We start from the raw sequence: 21551 nt of genomic DNA on the forward strand, positions 1-21551 counted from the left end.
GAAATACGGTCATACAGTCGCGCTGTAGACGTATGTCCTGCACATTAGATGTGGGTATGGTCCTGCAGTCGCTTGTGGTGGCATTGTTCTACGACCCGGAATGAAAGACAAACGGTTGCTTCAGAACGACCTGTCGGTGTTCCAAGCGTGTGAGTTAGGTTTACCTTGCAAGGGCTGAAATTCGATTCAGAATCGTCCGTTTCTCGCGGAGATTGAGACAGCTTAATACTTCTGCCACATAGAGTAACAAGGGCAATCTTATGATGAGTATTACTGAGGTATGCTTTAAAAAAGCTCTACCTTGCTTGAGTAGTTATAGGTGCTTACCTAGAATGGTTGAAGAAACTAGAACCTGAAAGCTAAAATATGAAATTAAGGATCTACTCTTATTTGCTTTTCAGCTGAGATAAAATCTAAAACCCCATTAAGCCTTCATAGTCTAGTTATTGGCTAAGTATACCTAATTCCGGATAAGCCTTACTGAGATTTAGAGTACTCAGGCTTGCTATATGATTTTATTTCAGGTAATATCTCTAAAGACCCTACTCTTCCCATGCCTTGGCCCTATGCTCTGCCTGATGGTTAGTCCGTGAAGTGGAACCCGTCCCCAGCCAACACTAATCATACCGAGTGATGTCATACCAGGACTTAGCATAATGCCCGCATTGGCGATGTTTATAGTTGTCGTACTTTAAATTCCGCTGCCGTGAACTTGAGTCTTTAAACTGGTTTGTAATTTTGTAATAATTCTATCAGTTTAGAACGTATGCTACTTTTGGAAACTCATGTGATATAAATGCCTGTGATGTAAATTATGATAGCGATTGTATCTCTGGACTCGTCTTCGTGCGAGGTACCTTGCTTGATCCTGCTTTCGGTGGTTTATCGGAACGTTACCCAACAGGCCAAGGAGTTACACTGTTTGAAGTACGATTGGAGCCCTTAAAAGAGGACTAGCGTATCTGAGCCGGTGTAATTCAGGTTGGTTCTGCCATACCCAGCCAGCTAGAGCATGAATTGCACATTTGCATGGCATATTCAGATTTACTAAAGGAAAAATGCTAAACAATGGCCATCCCTAGGCCCAACACTAGTATATTCAACAACCCTAATAACTACCATGATGAGTGACAGGTCAAGATAGCAGCACACAAATTTTAGCTGGATGGCCTGGGGGGTTACGGTGCTTCTGTTGCTGCTTTGGAGAGCTCAAGTGAAACAGGGCAGTGGTCACTTCCATAGAATCCTGCAAGAATGGAAGAAATTTAACTTTTGACATGATAGTACTTGAATTTCTCAGACATCTGGCCGAAAATGTTGGAAAAAGGACAAAGTTACTACTTCAATTTTCTTGAAATGCTTATCTAATGATGATCTCAGAAAGTCAGAAGCAAGTAGCAGTTGCTAAGAGACATTAGATCGAAAGTGTCATTGTGAAAAACAAAATAAAACAAGCACTTCTATATGTTTCCGAAGAGACAAAAAACAGAACAAGTACTAGCAAAAGAACATCTATCTTTTGCACTACACGGAGTAAAGGAAAAAAATGGTCTTCCTTCACTCCCCACCACCAAACCTAGCTTGGAATTCATGGAGCCAAACTAAGCCTGGCACCAGTTCCATACCGTCCAATGATTGGAATCAGTTCCAAGCCCACAATTACTCCTGTCAGCACCCCATATACAATCAATCACACTAGAGATGCTCTATTATTGATCAGTAATATTCTCATTCAAGCAACAACTTGTTTTGCCTAGGATGCTGATTTGACATGGCTTAACAGAAAACGATAAAACCAGGTGCTCAACCCATCTTTCCAAAATATCTAGATAATTTCATAATTTAGTAAATAGGTTTCTTCAATAGCCTATTTACTACTTCCTCCTTTTCAAAATGTAAGATTCGGTTTGACAGGTGCAGTCTACAACTCTACACTTTGACCGTTAATATCTCATATATTATAATAATATTCATGATCATGAAATTGACATTATATGGAAGTGCTTTCAAATATGAATCAAATGATACTAAATTTACAAATTATTTGACTAATTACTTCACTGTGTGCGTAAAAATAAAAAAAAAGAAAAAGAGTATCACTTTTCGTACTTCAACAGGTGATGATATGATAATAAAGTAGGTATCAGAAAATTGACTAGAATGAGAACCTCCAGAGTTTTGTGAAGTATAACACAACATAAAAAAGGTTAGGTACCATTTTAACTTCTTACCTTCTAATTCAATTCCATGGCCATGCATTTCACATGAAATTATTCTGTCCTTCAATTGTTCTGAAACAATGAAATAGTCGATCCTCATTCTCTTTCCTCGGTACCTAGAAGAATATAGACAATTTAATCTCACAGAGAAAAAAAAAGACAAAATGCATCCATATTATCGGCAAGCATTGCATTAGCAGTTTGAATAGTGGAAAAGATATCCATTAATTATTACATAATATACTTTCAGTGATCATATTTTTATCTACACTTTGGTTTCTGGAGGAATTCTGTGAAGTGTGCATAACAAACTGAAAAAAAAATTCATCTTATGGACAGTACTGTTGTTGCACATAAATAACATTATAATTGTAGGGCCTTTTCTTTTGGCATTAAACATACACAAGAATTCAAGAGGGCTGAATTCCTATAAAAGAACATTGCATATCTGCTGAACATAAACAAATATGTTCATGATGTTAGTTCTTTTCACAAATTGCTACATCCTTTGATTCCAAAATAAGTCTAGTAGGACATCGGCACAGTCAACAATGCATCACTTTGATTACATATATCTATAAAAAATACACCATTTCTAATAGCAAGAGTTATGAATTATGCAAGTATATTTCATGATGAACCTAGTAACAAATCAACCTTATGTTGTTAAGTCAATCTATATGATCATTTTTGCTATTTAATCGTAGAACCTAAGGCTTGATTTAGGACAAACCTAAACAGACTTTATATTTCGGAAAAGAGGTAGCAAACTGTTAATTAAGATTCAAGACTTATGAATATGAAGCAACCATAAGTATATATAGGGGGCTAGGGTTGCTCAAAGATGTAAAAGAGAACAAAAGCATGTTAGAAGATTACATGCTTCAGTACCTAAAGAATATCTAAGAAATAAATGAAGACAAGGACAATAAAGATGAATGTTCCTTACTTGCCAATTGGATGACCGGACCAGGAGAAACCTCTATCCACATCTTTTTCTTTATGCAGGTGTCTATAAGCATCTACCAGCTTTCCTCTGTAATCCAAGTCATTCACCCATAAGTTATTCAAACTTCAAAGCAACAACTATACGATCAAATACATCAATAAAGTAATGTCTCCTCGAAATCAAGCCAGGCCCTTCTTGATTTATGTGCTGCTCAGACTTTGTTGTTAAAATATTATTGCTAAAACTTGCATCAGCTTGAACACATGTTTTCGTCAAGCAAACCATATGCCATGTATGCTCTGTTCGCTTTACAAATGTGGTATCTAAACTGTAACTGAATCTTGGAAAAAGTTCACAGAGAGCTCAGAGATACCGGACTTTTTTTCCTCCATGGTTTTATCTCGAGTAAGGTACCAAAACTTACCTTGCCAAAAACAAGATGGACTTTTAAAATCAGTTTTTCCTTAAGAATTCTCAAATATTCAAAAATAATATGTGTATGTTTGTATCACCATTCATATTGATATTGATCTAGACAGATATGCTCTAGTATGTTCAAGCCCATATCAGTCGACAGGCTCAGCTAATCGACAAACATCTGGCTGAGGTAGAATGAGTTTCTGAACAAAACATAGCTCATTTCTATATGGGAGGCTGACCAATACTGTTATGCATCTTTTTTTAGAGCATCTCCAGCAGTTCCCCAATAAACAACTCCCAATAAGATAGTATTGGGATGTTCTAATACCACTTTCATAGATTATTGGGAGATGCTTTTACAGTTCCCCAATAACCACATCCCAATACAACATATTGGGAGAGCCAAAATTCTCCCTTTATTTGAGGGGAGTTGGGGAGAAATATTGGGACAACCCAAGATGTTGGAGTGAAATATTGGGACAACCCAATAATTATTGGGGAAATGGAGAGGTTTTGGGGAACTGCTGGAGTATATTTTCTTCCCAATATTGTCAGTTTATTGGGGAAAGGAAGACTGCTGGAGATGCTCTTAAGCATCCATACTAGTTGGTGCACAGCAGTAACTATATTAAACATGAAATTTTATTTTACGGGACCAATTGGATCAGAACATAAAAAATTGACAATTGGTGCCTTTTCTTTTTAGAAACAACCGGCAACAAATTTCAAAAACATCACCAGTGCAACTAGTTGTAATTGTCCAAAGATAATAGAAGAAAAGTGTTCAATGATACAATGTATTGGTTTTCACCTACTGGGTCAATATGTTACCAAAGCGATGCCTCTCTGCTAGGGTGAATCCTGGCTGTCCACAGTCCTGCAGAGTACAACGAGACTTCATTGCACTAATGAAATACTCAATGTATGTACACCACAAAAAGGATACCGGAGGTCCAGTAGAACTAGAAGATGCAGTCAAATGTGAAATTACTCATAATCGAGAATGTGACGTCATCTGAAAGTCTAGTAGAATCATTGTTATGAACTAAATTTTGAACTGAATCAAAGATGTCAAGATAACGAAATTGTAGGATCAAATAGTAGATTATCTCCAATCACCAAACCTATTTAGCAGCAATGAACTGTTTTATTTAGTCAATTGAGGCTTTGATTGATGTCCAATTGCAATAACTTGGTTATATGTACATAATTTCTTGTAAACAAAGTTAGGGCCCGGTTTGAATCATTTACTTAACCTTGCTCAGCAATACTAGCAAGGAATATGGGCAATGATTTCCTTGTTTTTGAGGGAGAGCCAAATTGGTTTGCTGTGCACAAGCTTGCCCACTACCAAAGGTTGGAAAGTGGGACAGAAAGAACACAAACATGCCCTTATACTAGGCCAAGTCTACAATAGTGATCAGGCTGCCTGCCCGTTATGTGATCAGGCACAGGAGACCGCACAACCTCTCCTGATCTCATGTGTGTTCACCCGACAATGTTGGGTTTTGATATTCCAACATCTGAACCTGGACATTGATGTGCCTGCTAACACGACAATGTTGGTTTTTTCCACTTGGTGATGTAACGCCATCAAATCAGTGCCAAAGGATTTGCACAAAGGATTAAACTCGCTCATCATCCTTGTATCCTGGGAAGTTTGGAAGCATCGCAATTTCTGTGTGTTTTGAGGGAGCGCAGCCGAACATCCAGGTGCATCTTCAGATCGTGGCAAATGAGTGCACCCTCTGGTGCATGGCAGGGGCCACTGAACTCAAGGAGCTACTGGCTAGGTGGCTAACCCCGGCGTCTTAGGTTTAAGGTCCTGGTCTTATTGTGTTTTTTTGTGTGTGGTGCGTCTTTAGATCATTTTCTGCTGTGTGTGGGTGCGTGATGTGTGCTAAGGTTTGGAGTTTTTGTTTTAATCTTATGTACTTTTATTTCTCTCTTAATGAAATGACACGTGGTTCTCCTGCGTCGTTCGAGAGAAAAAAAGTCTACAATAGGGAGTAGACCCCTAAGAAATAGAAGATAATAAATATAGTACTCATATAACCTGGAAGCTGAGTGAAATCTCTTCATACAGGACTATAAAAACATTTTTTTAATACACTGAAGAACCATCCATGCAAACAAAGTTCGCAACTAGCAATGCATCAGAAAGTAACTACAACAAGGGACATGGCCTCACCAGCAATAAGACATAAAATTCATCATCAGCCAAATTGACCATCAATCTAGCAGACAGCTATACACTCTGGTACTAAAACTGTAGACTTTTGTGTTGCTAAAAGAAATTGCAGCAAGCAAATTGCTGCTGATAATTTAGAGGCTTCTATAAAAAAAATGCTGAAGTGATAATTTTACTGTATCAAAAAGCTGGCGTTATATAAGACCAAGAACAGAAGTGATAATCATAATTTCTATAAAAGCTGAATGCCAAACAAGCCACAAAAGAAAGTGCCAGAGCAGCACATTTGCTCCCTAATTTGTAGCTTCCCACTCCAATGCAAGGAACAAATCCACCAAAGAAGATTATACAATATAGAACCTTTTACTATACTTCTAGGTAGTAGGCAACAACAAAAGAAGTTCATGAAAGCTTCACATCAGCTCATTATCTTCATGTACCTTGAGCCCACCCAATGAGTTATACATGCATTTGTCAGAATAGATCATACTAAATTGTAAAAAGCATAGAATTACCACTCAATATGAGGCTTAAATTCTAGTTTAGATCCATTAAGCCTTTAATTGATGCATTCAAGTAGAAATACGATTTTAGGATTGTGATAAGTGCAACTGAACATCCAGTCCTAGCAAAAGACCCTTTTGGCACGACCTACAAGCTTTATAAGCTTTTGTATATGTAAAACTTACATGGATATATCAGTATTATTTCTTTTTATTTCATTTGTTTGGGCAGACTGGATTTCTCTGAACTTTGGATAGTAAAACTTATGCTCTCATTTCACCTTTTCTCAACATTTAGTAGAATCTGGAGTCATGATGTGTGAAACAAAAAAAGCAACAATATTCTTTAAAGATGGATAATAACTAATTTCAGATTGGACTCGTATCAGAACAAGTGTAAAGTCTCGATCAAAGACAGAACTCTTACGGTTATTGTGACTAAGACAATCCGAAAAGAATTTGGGAAGGGATAAGGGATCAACGAATAGAACAGTGTAGTCAGTCAGACTCACAAGACAAAGTGCAAGACATACTCCCCAAAGCCACATGACGGATTTACATAAACTGTGAAGACCAAAATAAAGCAAGGGCATGGATCTTAAAGACAGCAGGAGGGCCGAGAGTGGAATGTGAGCTCACAGGGGATACGATATCGATTTTGTCATCCTCGCAAATAGGATAAGTACATAAGCATTTGTACTCTAGAGTTTAGACTTTAATACTAAAACAACAAAACTTAAGTGATCTATGGGTCAATATATAATGAATTGTTCAGTTGTTCTTAGCATATTTTCTAGATTTTCCAAGCCGTTACACTTAGCTCGTGGGTAAAAATAGATGACGGATTTCATTGCATTACAAGAAACCTATCACCCTGATGCATGAACACACTAGCGAAAATGGATTTATGTGCAGATGACTGAGGGTTGCATGTGTAAAGCAAATATTACCTCTTTATTTGGCGGGGTATATCCATTCAGCTTAGCACTGATTAAAAAATCAGGATGGCTGACATCGATTTCTTCATGGCTGGAATATTCAAATACAAGAGGTATTCATTTGTGGAAAAATGACTTAATGGTATAGCAAACACAAATGTTCAAATAAAAATGAAGTTTTCTCTTTGCGTATATCATATAGGAGTATTTTCTTTCAGGGTGCAAGATTGTAAATCAAATATGGTTATTTTGATCAAGTACTATAAGAAAACATGCAAGGAAATTTCTACCAAGGTTTTATGGGTATTAATGCTATATTATTAACTAGGAAAATCCTTTTCATGGTGTTGAATTTGAATACTACGAAAAGAGTTGCATGAAGATTTTATTGCATGGTACAAGAAGCAGCACGTAAAATATCTATGTAGAAATGAACCTTTTTCACTAAGGAGAAACCCTTATCTTGATTACCTGACGTTCAAGTCCCCACACCAGATTAAGGGTTTGTCTATGCGTTGAACAAATTCTAGCATTCTCTTATCCCACTTACGTCTCCTTTGAAATGAATTTTCTTCCTCCTTCCATCCATTGTTTGGAGCATAAGTGTTTAGTAAGAGAAATGATTCAAATTCCACAATTATGACACGCCCATCCGTTTCATGCTTGGAAGCTGAAAAATGCAGAAAATTTAATTATGAAAGAGGACAATGATGCTAGATGCCTGTATGTTAAAAAGGTTGCTGGCCTGGACCATGCCAATTCTTGGGTTCAGTTTTTATACAGAAAAACATGCATAAACACATATCTAGAGAAGATGAACAGGTACACAGTCAGAGAGACGCGCCTTGAGTTTTCTTTTTTCCCACATTTATTATTCTTGCAATGACTATCCAATTACAACTTCATATCAAAGTGACCATATTCTTTTAGGACTTTGCTTAACACTGATCGAATGCAACCACATGCTCCCTAACCCCTAACATAAGAACACGAGTACTCACTGTCATGGTTTGGCTTTCAACTACAAAACTAGTAAAACGTTCTTCTGAGATTTTTTTTCTATTTTTTTAAAAAAAATCAATAAGTTTGGATGACATTGATGTGTCATACAATTACTAGCTTACCAATAATCAAGTGGTGACTAAACCAGATCCTGCAATACAATCTTAAAACTACAATATGTAAAACAGAAGGGCTGTGACATTAGAGCAGCCGAGCAGGGCAAGGAACATTAAGCATGGAGCATGTAAACTATACTGGCAACAAAAGATATAATTATGAAAGGAAAATCTGAAGTCATCTCCAAACTTACATTTTCTATCCAAGTTAAAAGACACCTCCTTAGGTTCAAACTTTTTCTTTATAAACATAGCTGTTCCTGCATATTTTGAATCTGAAAGAGACCACCAGACATGGTAGTCTTTGAAAGGTGAACTCGACAACGCACGCAAAACTATCTGCACAACATCAAGAATTGTGATTATAACAACTTTCTCATTGAGCCCACCAAATGCAATGTAACAAATCTGAAAAAAAAAATCCAAGAGCTTGCTAGTATTATAAACACATGAGTTGATATTAGTTCAGAATACTTTTCTGCCTGTACAGTTCACTAAATTTGTTACATTTTGATCTCTCGAATGAAAATGGAAACACATTGCAAATGTGCAATCAACAAATGTAACTACAGTTCAGAGGCAAGGCCAGACTGCAAGGTTCAGCAGTGGCAGTTGCTACGTCAACATTTGACAACACCACTACAGAAATTCTTCTGTGACTGCTGATGCAAGTGGTGCAATGTCCCTAATAGGTGCAACTGGTAGTGGTATGAAAAAATAGTGCAATTTCCAATAATCTAGTATCCTCTAAAGATCAAGATGATAAAATCCATTTTTTATGGCTGCAACTGATAGAAATTCTAGCTTAGATAATGAAACATTAATTTTGAGAAAACATATAATAGCTGTAGTTCAACATATTCACTGAAAGTAAAGTACATGCAAATGCTCTGAAACCTGCTTTTCGTTCCGTGACGAGCTTGTGTCATCTTTTAGTTCACTAGGATTTTTAGGTGCCTCTTTTGAACCAGCCGCCGGCATCCGCACCTCCTAAGAAAGAAGTTCAATTAGTATCCTTATCAGATGTATATTAATCAGATAACTAAATATGTATTTCTGAAGCCTGGCCAAAACCAAATGTGGCCTACTGAGCAATGAAAAGAAGGAACTGTTAATGCTGGCATAATGAGCCAGACAGCCAAAACTTGAAGAAGAATGATGTAAAATGAAGTATGGTACCATTTTTCAGATAGATGGACAGTGCCCAAATTGAAAGGACCGAGAATTTTCCGTTAAGCAAACAACCTAAGCCTTAACTTATTAGGAATAAGATTATTTTCCTAAACAAGTTAAAGAATAACAAATACCACTCCACGGTAAATAATTGAGTATGCTCCTGTATCTCATGTCCATCAAGAGCAGGTAGTGCTCCTCTCTCTTCGGCCATGCTCAGCTTGTCATGTTTGACAGCAGCAGGCAGTAGCAGTAACAAGTAGTGGGAGTATGTTGCAATAGTAGCGCTAGTGTAGAGGTATGGTCTAACTAGTAGTAGTTGGCAGTGACATCATGTACCTTATTTTTGACTTGTGCCTCACTTGACATATGAATGAGGTAGGAGCTAGGAGCAGCTGCAGCTCAGTTCAGCAGCACCAAACTGAGTGTTCTCTATTCTCCTCTTCTTCCTCCCTCTCGGTGTGAGTGTGTGTGTGAGTGCTGAGGTGTTGCTGTGGTATTGCCGGCCAAGACTCCATGGATGCATAAGTCCTGGAAGACTGGACACATAAAAACTTCTTGGCAGCATGCGGCTACCACGAGCAGCAACTTTGGCCACAAGCCCACAACCATTGCTCAAGGATGAGCTATCTCACAAGGAAGGGAGAAGTTTGGATGAGCAGAAAAGGACCAGTTGTACGGGCCCATGGACAAGCACTAACAGCAAAAATAGTTATCTATTCAGCAAACTATAAACTTAAAAGATAGAATCTAATGACACATGTAACAGTAGGAAGGCTCAGATTTGTTTGTTCAGGCTGGCTCTATGTAAGTTCTCTCTTGTCCGACTAATCTATGTTTCTTGCTCAGCAACCGGTGAACTCCATTGTTACTGTCATTCTTCTTCACATGGTCTTGGACCAACCTCCTAACGGTAGGATTAGGATTACAGCTATTTGAGATATCATAGCCCTGAAATGTCATACAAACAACAACAACTTAGCCTTTTGTCCCAAGCAAGTTGGGGTAGGCTAGAGATGAAACCCACAGAAAACAAGAATAAGAAACACAAAAAGGGTACAAGCCAAAGGAAGAGTCAGGGGTTAAACAAAAAGTAACAAAGGTCACGGTTCAGGTACGTTAATTGCTAATCTCCAAGCGCTCCTATCCATAGCTAATTCCTTAGCGATATTCCACTCCTTAAGGTCTCTCTTGACCGTCTCGTCCCAAGTTAGTCTAGGTCTACCTCTACCTCTCCTTACATTATCGCCCCGCTTTAAAACTCCACTACGCACAGGGGTTAAACAAAAAGTAACAAAGGTCACGGTTCAGGTACGTTAATTGCTAATCTCCAAACGCTCCTATCCATAGCTAATTCCTTAGCGATATTCCACTCCTTAAGGTCTCTCTTGACCGTCTCGTCCCAAGTTAGTCTAGGTCTACCTCTACCTCTCCTTACATTATCGCCCCGCTTTAAAACTCCACTACGCACCGGCGCCTCGGGAGGCATCCGTTGTACATGTCCAAACCATCTCAACCGATGTTGAATCAACTTCTCCTCGATAGGTGCCACCCCGACCCTATCTCGAATTTCTTCGTTCCGGACTCTATCCCTTCTTGTATGCCCGCAGAACCAACGCAGCATACGCATCTCTGCTACACTCAGTTGCTGGACATGTCGCCTTTTTGTAGACCAACATTTAGCACTGTATAGCATCGCCGGGCGAATCGCCGTCCTATAGAACTTACCTTTTAGCCTCTGTGGCACGTTCTTGTCACAGAGGACGCCAGAAGCCTGCTGCCACTTCAACTAACCGGCTGAAATTCTATGCCTAACATCTTCATCAATGTCTCCATCTTTCTGAAGCATTGATCCTAGATACCGAAAAGTATCCTTCTTGGCCACCATTTGACCTTCGAGGCTAACGTCCCCATCCTCATGCCTAGTCGGGCTAAAGTCGCACATCATATACTCGGTCTTGGTCTTACTCAGTCTGAACCCCCTCGACTCTTAACGTGTCTCCACAGCTCCAACTTCATATTAACCCCTGCCCTACTCTCGTCAACTAGCACCACATCATCAGCAAAGAGCATACATCAAGGGATATCATCCTGTATGTCCCTTGTGACCTCATCCATCACTAAAGCAAATAGATAAGGGCTCAATGCTGACCCCTGATGTAGTCCTATTTTAATTGGAAAGTCACTGGTGTCACCATCACATGTTCAAACATAAGTCATCGCATCCTTGTACATATCCTTGATGAGGGTAATATACTTAGTTGGGACTTTGTGTTTTTCCAAGGCTCACCACATGACGTCTCTCGGTACTTTGTCATACGCCTTCTCTAGGTCAATAAAGACCATGTGTAAGTCCTTCTTCTCCTCTCTATATCTCCCCATCAACTGTCGTACTAAGAAAATCGCCTCCATGGTCGACCTCCCAGGCAACCCAAACTGGTTTTGGGTCACCCTTGTCAATCTTCTTAGGCGATGCTCGATAACCCTCTCCCAAAACTTCATCGTATGGCTCATCAGTTTAATCCCTTGGTAGTTAGTACAACTTTGAACATCTCCCTTGTTCTTGAAGATCGGTACTAATATTCTTCTCCTCTATTCCTCCGGCATCTTGTTTGCCCGGAAAATTAGGTTAAAAAGCTTAATTAACCATACTACCGCCCTCTCGCCCAGGCATCTCCACACCTCAATGGGGATGCCATCAGGACCCATCGCTTTACCTCCCTTCATCCTCTTCAAAGCCTCCCCGATCTCTGCCTCCTGAATCCTCCTCACAAAGCGTCTGTTGGTATCATCAGATGAGACGTCCAACTTGAAGGTAGGACCCTCATTTTCCCCATTAAACAACTTGTCAAAGTATTCTCGCCATCTGTCCTTGATCTCCTCATCCTTCACCAGAAGTCGATCTGTCCTATCCTTGATGCATTTGATTTGGTTTATGTCCCTTGTCTTCCTCTCACGGGTCCTAGCGATCCTATAAATGTCCTTCTCTCCTTCCTTCGTACCTAGCCGTTGATAAAGGTCATCAAAAGCCTGACCTTTCGCTACACTTACAGCTCGCTTTGCAGACCTCTTCGCTAATCTAAAGCCCTCGATGTTGGTTGCGCTCTTGTCGAGGTGAAGGCGTTTGAAACACTCCTTCTTCTCCTTAATAGCCCTTTGCACCTCGTCATTCCATCACCAAGTCTCTTTCACTTCCTGCTTGCCTCCCCTACTCACACCAAACACTTCTGAGGCCACCTTCCGAACAGATGTCGCCATCTTTAGCCACGTATCATCTACATCTGTTCCTTCTTCCCAAGGCCCCTCGCCTAGCATCCTCTCCTTAAACGTTTGTGCCTCTTCCCCTCTAAGCTTCCACCACTTGTTCTCGCAATCTTGGCACGTTTGTCCCGGTGGGCATGTACCCGAAAACGAAAATCCGCCACCACAAGCTTGTGTTGGGGGACAACACACTCCCCAGGTATCACCTTACAATCTAAGCATGCACGTCTATCCTCTCTCCTAGCAAGGATAAAGTCGATTTGGCTCGAGTATTGTCCACTATGGAAAGTCACTAGATGGGACTCCCTCTTTCTAAAGAGGGGTATTCGCTAACAGCAGGTCGTAGGCCACCGCAAAATTCAAAACATCCTCCCCCCCTCGTTCCTACTACCATACCCGAAACCCCCCGTGTACTCGCTCATATCCTACATTAGTCGCTCCCACATGGCCATTGAGGTCTTCTCCTATGAAGAGCTTCTCACTGATAGGCACGGTACTAACCATGCTATCAAGGTCTACCCAAAATTGACTCTTGGAACTCTCACTAAGACCTACCTGAGGGGCATAGGCACTGATCACATTCAGAACCAAATCTCCAATGACCAACCGCACTAGGATAATCCGGTCGCCTTGCCTCCTAACATCTACAACTCCATCCTTAAGGCTCTTATCGATCAAGATGCCTACACCATTCCTACCCGAAGTTATCCCCGTGTACCAGAGCTTGAAGCCAGAACCCTCCACCTCCTTTGCCTTCTGGCCCTTCCATTTAGTCTCCTGCACGCATAGAATATTTACACGCCTCCTAATTGCTACATCGACTAGTTCTCTTAACTTACCTGTTAGAGACCCTACGTTCCAACTACCTAGACGAATCCTAGTTGACTCGGCTAGCTTCCTTACCCTTCGCACCCGTCGAGAGAAATGCGAAGACCCTTACTCATTTTTCACTACACCCGAGCACAGATGTAACGCGCCACAGAGGCTGCGACGACCCGACCCTTGCTCACTTATCATCGTACCCGGATCACGATACGACGCGCCCCTGAGGGGATGACGACCCGGCCCTTGCCCATTTAACACCACACCCGGGTTCCGATGTAGCGCGTCGCTAAGAGGGTTACCCGCGATGAGAAAATGTGGAGGGTTGTGTTAGGTCTGGCGAACCAGCGTAAAAAATCAACCACTCAAATGGAAATGAAATGTCATAGCATTAGGAAAAAAAACAGACCTGAAAAGTCCACCTTTTCTCAGCTGTTAAAAACTGAGATCGGGTGAAGGGTCCCAGATCCTATTAGGCTATTATAACCACTTTTAAGAAATTATAGGTTTAGGACCTCCTCATGTCCTCTTTGCCTACTCTCAAACAAGCCCCGGAGGTGGATATATCTACCATTATTTGACTAAATGTTCTAAAGGCATTAGGCCTATTTTGCCCATCTAACAAATTAGTACATGATTTTTTTGTAAGGATGTACTGGTCTTCATAAAATTTAATCACATCATATGAGTTGAAAAAAAATAGAGAGACAATTTTCATGTGCCAATGAGTAAGAAATAACTATTCTAGCACTGCAATAATAGTACCCCCAAAAAAAAATCTGAAGCCAGATATCTTGAGAAAGGAAAAGAGGTAACAACATATCCAGTTGGAAGAAAGATATAAACAACACTCACAGGTCTACCCATAGTAGTTTATCTAGAGAAAAACACCTCCCCCTTCTCGTCTAGTGCAGCAAAGAAACAACTGGGATGTGAATACAACTATGACAACAGCAGCATACATGCTAAGTTGTTCTAAGTAGAATGTTCTGAGTAGTTCATGATGATAAGGGTATAACGATTGCCCAAACTGATCTAGAATTGATTTTTTGCCCTTAATCATGGTCCAGAAAGGATTGAACAAATGATTGCCAAGTCGGTTATACAAATACCCCACTGATACATCCATAAACACTGCCCTAGCATCTAGAACTTAAAAGTGCATGTTCCAAAAACCGCATAGCACACTGGTACAGGCAAGATGCTCAATAATTCCCCAAAGGGCATAATCAATCACTAGGCACTACAGAAAGCACCAGCATGCTGGTGCCACCACTTGCAAAAAAGAAAAAAAATGCAACCTATTGGTTTTGCTTTGCCCGCGAATACAGTGCAGGGATAATGACACCCAGTCACCCAACATGAGGTCTAAGACAACATCTAAAATCCGGACCGGCCATAAACATCAGACTAATCTCCACCTAAATGAAGGGGCACCAAATCGTACAGGTACGGCCCCAACCTGCTCGACGAAATGGCTGCGAGAACCCACGCCTTTTGGGTTGCCTACATTGCAGCATACACGCCCCCGCACACGGACCTTTCCGAACAACGGGCAGCATTACAGATTAAACCCCAGACAAAGGAAGAGCAGCCGAATCGAAAGCCCAAATCGCTCACCTGGATGCAGATGACGTCGGGATCGAGGCGAGCGACGAACTGGGAGAAAGCGGGCCAGTCGCTCTTCATCCGAAGGAGCAGGCTGTTGGCGTTCCACGTCAGGAACTTGCGCGGCTCCTGGCCGGGGCTCCCCTCCTCCCCACCGGCGCCGGCCGCGGCGGGGGCACCGCCCGAGTCGGTTGCGGCTGTGGGCCTCTTCTTAGCCGGGGAGCCGTCCTTGGGCACGGGCTGGAAGAAGCGCTTCATCGCCAGCGGGCGGCGGCGGCGGTATCGGGCTGGCGGCTCCTCTCCCCGCAACTGGACTAAATCCTCCGCGGTTAACGTTACTCGGATTGCGAAGGCGTAGAGTAACTTGACGCTAATTTTATTTTTTCGAAACAAATTGGTGTTGTACGGTAATGACTCTATATAACAGCCAGCCTCTTTTTTTTTTTAGGAACCGCAGCCTCGGGTAACACACCAGTCCCACCTTTTTCTAAATTAGAGAGGAAATTTATTTAAAATATTGGATCGCCCGCCCATTCATTTTCTCTTCTCGATCTTCTCTCTCCTCTCTCCGCACTCGCACCCACCGGCGATTTTGGCCTCATCACCCTATCGACGCGCGCATCTGGACACCCAGTGGGGGAATTGGCGTAGGGTTGAAGCGGAGATCATAATCACATGAGCGTTTCCTCCGGTGCGCTCGCATCATTTCGGTTCTCACGGTGTTTAATTCCAGAGTTTTTTCGCTGTTTTTCCCCTTGTTTCTGGTGGAGGTCATCGTCCCCGAGCAGCTGGAATCCGAAGGTGGGAAGAAGCACGGTGGGAGAAGAGCAAATCATATAAGTGAGCATCCACCCCGTGCATCCCCTGAATCTCTCTCTGCAACTCATCTCAACATCTCGTCCCTATCCCCCATCTCTGATCTGATTATTTTTGTTTGCAAGAAGACATCAACACCCTCTCACACGCCCTGCTTTTGCTCCTCTTTGCAATCTGGTGGTGGAAATCGCAAGTTCAGAAATTAGGTGAGGGATCCTCTTTTTTGTGCCACCTTCCTCAGATTCTCTCCCCCCATAAGCTTATGTGGATTTTCTTCAAATTTTTTCAGCGCGCGAAGATTTTGTTACAGTAGAAGGATCTCTGCTACAGGAAAAAGCGCGCAGAGGTGAGTCAAACTACCCCTTTCCCCCTCTAATCCATCACTGCATCTTTTTTTGCTACTGGTTTTTCTAGTGGGATGTTTAGGTGTTTGGTGCTTTTTGCATTAAATTTGCGTGTTGGGCTACATTGTGGTAGTGGTTTTGTTGGAGATGGGTAGGGAGGTAAGGGATATTAGAGGGGGTTTTTTCACGGTCTGTTGCACTGATGATTAGGTGTTATTTTTGTTTGAATAAACTATAGTTCTACGGTTTGCACTAATTTTTTTGGCTCCCCTGAAATATAGTTCGGTGGTTTTGTCGGGGAGGAAGGCAGGGGATATCAGGTTTTTTCACAGATTCTGCACTGATGATTAGGTGTGTTTGTCTAAATAAATCATAGTTTCAGGTTTTGCACTGATTTTTTCGGCTCCCTTTAGTGTAGTCCATCGACCTTTTTTTCTGTTTACTGAATTCTGCCCGAATAGCCCCCATTCCCTTGCATTTTGTAATTCATTTTTTTGCCCCCCGTATGCTTGCGATTTTTAGCCCCTCCGCCCCATCATCACTAACCTTTTTTTCTTTCGTAATATGTAGTTTGTCCTAAAAAGTACATCTCACAAATTACAATGCCAAGAGCACAGAAGGAGCATCAAGGCCGGGCGACATCATCCCATGCCGTATGTCTCATATCTGCTTCACCTGTCATTACTATTATGGTCATGCATTTTTCATTTTTAGGCAATAATAGTTTTATCAGCTAGGCAAATTCATTGGTAAGATCAGGCAACTTTACCCAATACTTTCACTGAATATGTTTTCAAACAAACCAAAGCATTTCTATTTTTTTAAAAATTCTTCTTTTGTTCAAATGTGTGAAGAATCAAAGAAACAGGGCATCCCCTGCTAGACTCATCAAGCTATATGGAGTCCTGTTTGAAGGTCAACACAAGATGATACGCGATATCAAATTTGACAGGCTGCTGAAGATTGCATGCTCCACAATCCCAGCAGACTTCGCTAATTGGCTGATGGTGGAGTGTTTCAATGCTGAAACATGAGAGCTAGGGATGGGATAGAATTTCAGTCACATCAGATTCTGTGGCTGACATACTTAACTTGCCAAATAGGGGTGGCAAAGTGAAATATGAGCTTGACGTGGATGCAATAAACTTCATTCACAACAAGTATGGCATCATTCAAGGGTCAGCACCCAAGATCGAAGAAGCAATTAAAATGTTGAAACAAAACAAGGCTGCAAACGAAGATTTCTTGAGGTCCTGGCTGATGATTGCAATTTTAACTTTTCTTTGCCCACCCACCAGTTTGGGAATAAGCCCCAGATGCTACAAAACATTAGTCAACTTTTCAAACGTGAAGAACTTGAACTGGTGTCAGTTTGTGGTTGATCAGTTAAAGGACGCAACTATAAAAATTGACAAGAAAAATTCTATGAGGGGTTGCATCCCTCTACTCGTGGTAAGTTTAATTCTATGAGGTGGTTTTCAGATTCACTAGGGGTCATTTTTTTTGTAGTTTATATTTGATATTTCCTTTTCTTTTGTAGATTTTGTACGCAGACTCACTAGATCTTCAGAATATACAAATCCCCATTGATATACCAAGGATCCTTGCATGGTCCAGGAAGCTTTTGGACCAGGTCCAGGTCATCAAGTTGGACACAAATTGCGACGGCTCTTTTGGCAAATTGAAGGTACGCAAAAATAGATAACATCCGTATGGGACCTCACTCCGCTCTTTTTTCTTTTTTCGCTCTCGGTGTCGCCCATGTAACGCGTGCTAACCATATTTTTACACCCTTGTTTTTTCAGCTGAAACAATCGGGTCATTCAGTGGGGGTTGGATTCGCTCTGCAGATGGATGACATTAGTAGATTTGTAACAACAAAAGCACCAAGACAGTTGCCCCCAGAGGTTTGTGCTGCATGCCCCTCTGTGTGCGGTTACATGAGCTTATCCATGGAGCTGATCCATGCCCCCAGAGTTTTTTCTCCCTTTTTTCTAGCATGTGCATTTTGTTTAGTAATTTTCCTCCCTATGCAGTTTTAATGCCCCCACCAAGAAATTTAATGCCTCCCGCAAAAGCAATTTTAGCTTTTCTCATGAAGCAATTTTCATCCAAATTTACCATTTTTCTCATTTACTTTTTTTTTGCAGAAGATGAAGAAAATTTGTGAGGCTGTAAGCAAAGCTCTCAGTGGTGTAACAGAGGTGCTAGGCACATTCATCCAAGAAATGGCTGCACTAGAAGAATCAGCTGGACCAAGTTTGAGAAGATCCAGCGGAAGAGGGCAGCGAATCGTCATGAAGAAGACGATGACATTGAGGAAGATTCGGACTATGAAGAAGAAGATGAACCTGACTATGGAGATGATGAAGATGAACCTGACTATACGAGTATCGATAACGAGAGCTTTGGAGTGGACCCCGAGGATGAATCTGACCACGGAGACACCCCCCGGTGATGCACCACCCACGGATGAACCCGCCCATGGAGATGATCCTTGTGATGCACCATCTACGGATGAAAATGAAGATTTCATTGCACTGAGCAGGAGGCTAAAAGGAATACAATCAGGTGCATTCAAAGATTTTGTTCCATTCTAAGTTTAACCTCCACCTCTATCAGCAGAACAGAGCGCAATAGTGAAGAAATTAGGCAACGCCCACAACGGACGTGCAAGGCTAAAGCTACCAGAGCCCTCAACTAGTGCAGTTGAAGTTGACAAGATCAATAGCAACATAAATAACTCTAGCATGGCAATAGAAAAAGGCTACAGCTTCATGGAGAGTGCCCCAGGTAACTGTCAGACCCGGGGCCACGGGACTGTGTACATAACATAGTTTAAACAGGCTTAAGAGATAAAGCCCGTCTTATCTCTTATTTATCTTATTTATCTCTTATTTATCCTGTATAAATAGGAGATAAAGCTAGTCAGTACAGATGGAATCTACTCGGGTTGTATTTGGTTACGATTCCTTATCTAGTATTGGACTAGAATTCTTGTAACCTTGACCTCCCGGATATATAAGGGGGGCAGGGACCCATTCAAGGCAGATCATCAAGATCATTCTACACCCAAGAGAATACAAACCACCACACATGACGTAGGGTATTACGCATCTTGCAGCCTGAACCTGTCTAAATCTTGTGTTCATTGTACCTTCGAGTTCCTAATCTCGGCGTCTCCTCACCTAAACTTACCACCTCGGGTATATACCTCGGTGGGCAGCCGGTAAAACACTGACAGCTGGCGCGCCAGGTAGGGGAGCGCGTCGAAGATCCACTGGCGAACTCGATGGCATCTTTCCAGTTCTCCAAGTCAGTTCCCTCTCAGGGCACTGTCGGTGTTTAACCGGCTGCCCACCGAGGGATATACCCAAGGTGGTAAGTTTTGGGTGAGGAGACGCCGAGATCAGGAACTCGAAGGTGCAAGGAACACAAAGCTTAGACAGGTTCGGGCCGCAAGATGCGTAACACCCTACATCCTGTATGGTGGTTTGTATTGCCTTTGGTGTAGAATGACCTAGAGAGCGTGTTTTGAGAGGGGTCCCTGCCCTCCCTTATATATCCGAGAGGCCAGGGTTACAAAGATACTAACCAACACCAGCTAAGGAATCATACCAGAACATATCTCGAGTAGATTCCCCTGTATCGATTAGCCTTGTCTCCTATTTAAACGGAATAAATAAGAGATAAACAAGATGAATAAGAGATAAGACGGACTTAATCTCTTAGATCTCTTTAAACTACGTTATGTACCCAGTCCTGTGGTCCCGGGTCTGACAAGCCCCCGAGCTCTTCGTAGCTGAGTACGGCAGGCTTATCGAGTACTTTCGAAGCAGTCTTCGACTTCTTCCGAAGCTTCATCTTGATGTCCTTCTTCGAGTATTTGCTTGTCTGCATCGAAGCTATGAGGTGCTCATGCCCTGAATTTTTATTTTTAACATGGCGTGCGATTTGAAAAATCGCACTCCATATGGAGTAGCCCCCGAGCCTTAGGTTGAATCGGAGAATCAAGCTGAGGGTCCCATTTGTCTGTAATCCTCCTTATCCGTCAAAGAAATTTGAAAAATAAGTAGTCGATGCCACGTACCCCACAGATATGGAGATAAGGATCTAAAAACCGTAGCATGCAGGCTGAAAATGATGACTCAAAAAATTACTAAAGTGATGATACAAATGATGGAAACTGGAAACTAGACCATCAACCCGAAAAACCCCCTTTTTTCGGGCTAACTAGCCCTGAAAAAATGATTAATCGGATTTTTAATCCAAACAGTCCACCAATGACCTCTCATCTTCAGAATATTCCCAAAAAACGACCCTTGAACTTCGAAACAGTAACTTCCCCACCCCGCTGGTTATTTAACCCGCGACAACACTGGGAAAAAACTGTGCTTTCAATCTGCATTTTGCCAAGAACCGCCAAAATCTCCAAACAGAGCCAAACGCCGCCGCCACCTCTCCACAGAAATCCTCCCCTTCCAACCTCCCCGGCCCTCTCCCCGCAGCCCCCGAGCATCTCGTGGCCAGCGAATAGGAGATGGCGCCCAAGAAAGCAGAGATCGAGGGGAAGAAGAAGGAGGCGCAGCCTTCGACCGCGGAGTGGACACACAGTAAGTGCTCCCTCAACCATCTTAAGAACCTAGTTTCCGAGGGGTTGCTGCAAGAAAAGAACCTTGTCAACTGGCGCCCCTCTTACCGTGAACCTTTTCCCATGGAAAATGTTGACGAAATCGTCACATTTCTCCATTTTGCCGAACGGGGGTTGGCCCTCCCCTCTTGTTCCTTCTTCCGAGGCCTTCTGTATTACTACGGGCTTGAGCTTCATCATCTCAACCCAAATTCTATTTGCCCATTTCAATTTTCATCTATTACTGCGAGGCTTTTCTTGGAATCGAACCCCACTGGGATCTTTTCCGCTTCCTCTTCCGCCTCAAACCATAGCCCACCTCCAAGAATCTTTCCGTTGTGGGGGGCGCCGGCATCCAACTGCGTCAGCAGGCCGGCGATAAATATCTCACATACAAATTCCCCTCCAACCTTCCTGGATGGAAGAACCATTGGTTTTAGATCGAGAACCATGCGCCCCACCTCCTGACGAAGTCAAACGGACCACCTGTAGTGAGGGGAGAGTGGAACCTCGAACCCTCCGGCGGGGAGATGGATCAGGTTAAGGAGCTGCTGGACGT

At 42.0% G+C, this 21551-nt stretch overlaps 2 protein-coding genes across 5 annotated transcripts; one reads left to right on the forward strand and one right to left on the reverse strand.

The window, feature by feature from the left end:
* Nucleotides 1-913: 913 nt before the first annotated feature.
* LOC112886624 (DNA-(apurinic or apyrimidinic site) lyase) lies at nucleotides 914-15509 on the reverse strand. Of its 2 annotated transcripts, none has more exons than XM_025952570.1 (9): nucleotides 15215-15509; nucleotides 9236-9328; nucleotides 8533-8677; nucleotides 7692-7890; nucleotides 7233-7311; nucleotides 4404-4465; nucleotides 3169-3255; nucleotides 2232-2335; nucleotides 914-1246 (listed from the first exon to the last, which is right to left on the reverse strand). In XM_025952570.1, the coding sequence occupies exons 1-9, from the start codon at nucleotides 15458-15460 to the stop codon at nucleotides 1179-1181; spliced, it is 1083 nt and encodes a 360-aa protein (XP_025808355.1). In that variant the 5' UTR covers nucleotides 15461-15509; the 3' UTR covers nucleotides 914-1178. The 2 variants fall into 2 exon arrangements, with proteins under 2 accessions (XP_025808355.1, XP_025808356.1); XM_025952571.1 differs by lacking the exon at nucleotides 15215-15509 and adding an exon at nucleotides 9851-10236.
* Nucleotides 15510-15646: 137 nt separating this feature from the next.
* LOC112886625 lies at nucleotides 15647-19412 on the forward strand. 3 transcript variants are annotated; one of them, XM_025952575.1, is made up of 8 exons: nucleotides 15647-16042; nucleotides 16144-16224; nucleotides 16308-16364; nucleotides 16933-17015; nucleotides 17217-17814; nucleotides 17903-18049; nucleotides 18168-18269; nucleotides 18513-19412. In XM_025952575.1, the coding sequence occupies exons 5-8, from the start codon at nucleotides 17572-17574 to the stop codon at nucleotides 18960-18962; spliced, it is 942 nt and encodes a 313-aa protein (XP_025808360.1). In that variant the 5' UTR covers nucleotides 15647-16042; nucleotides 16144-16224; nucleotides 16308-16364; nucleotides 16933-17015; nucleotides 17217-17571; the 3' UTR covers nucleotides 18963-19412. The 3 variants fall into 3 exon arrangements, with proteins under 3 accessions (XP_025808360.1, XP_025808357.1, XP_025808358.1); XM_025952572.1 differs by having other exon boundaries at nucleotides 16147-16224; XM_025952573.1 differs by having other exon boundaries at nucleotides 16147-16224; nucleotides 17315-17814.
* Nucleotides 19413-21551: the final 2139 nt, after the last annotated feature.

The sequence above is a fragment of the Panicum hallii genome, chromosome 3 (assembly GCF_002211085.1).
Source record: "Panicum hallii strain FIL2 chromosome 3, PHallii_v3.1, whole genome shotgun sequence".
NCBI lineage: Eukaryota > Viridiplantae > Streptophyta > Magnoliopsida > Poales > Poaceae > Panicum > Panicum hallii.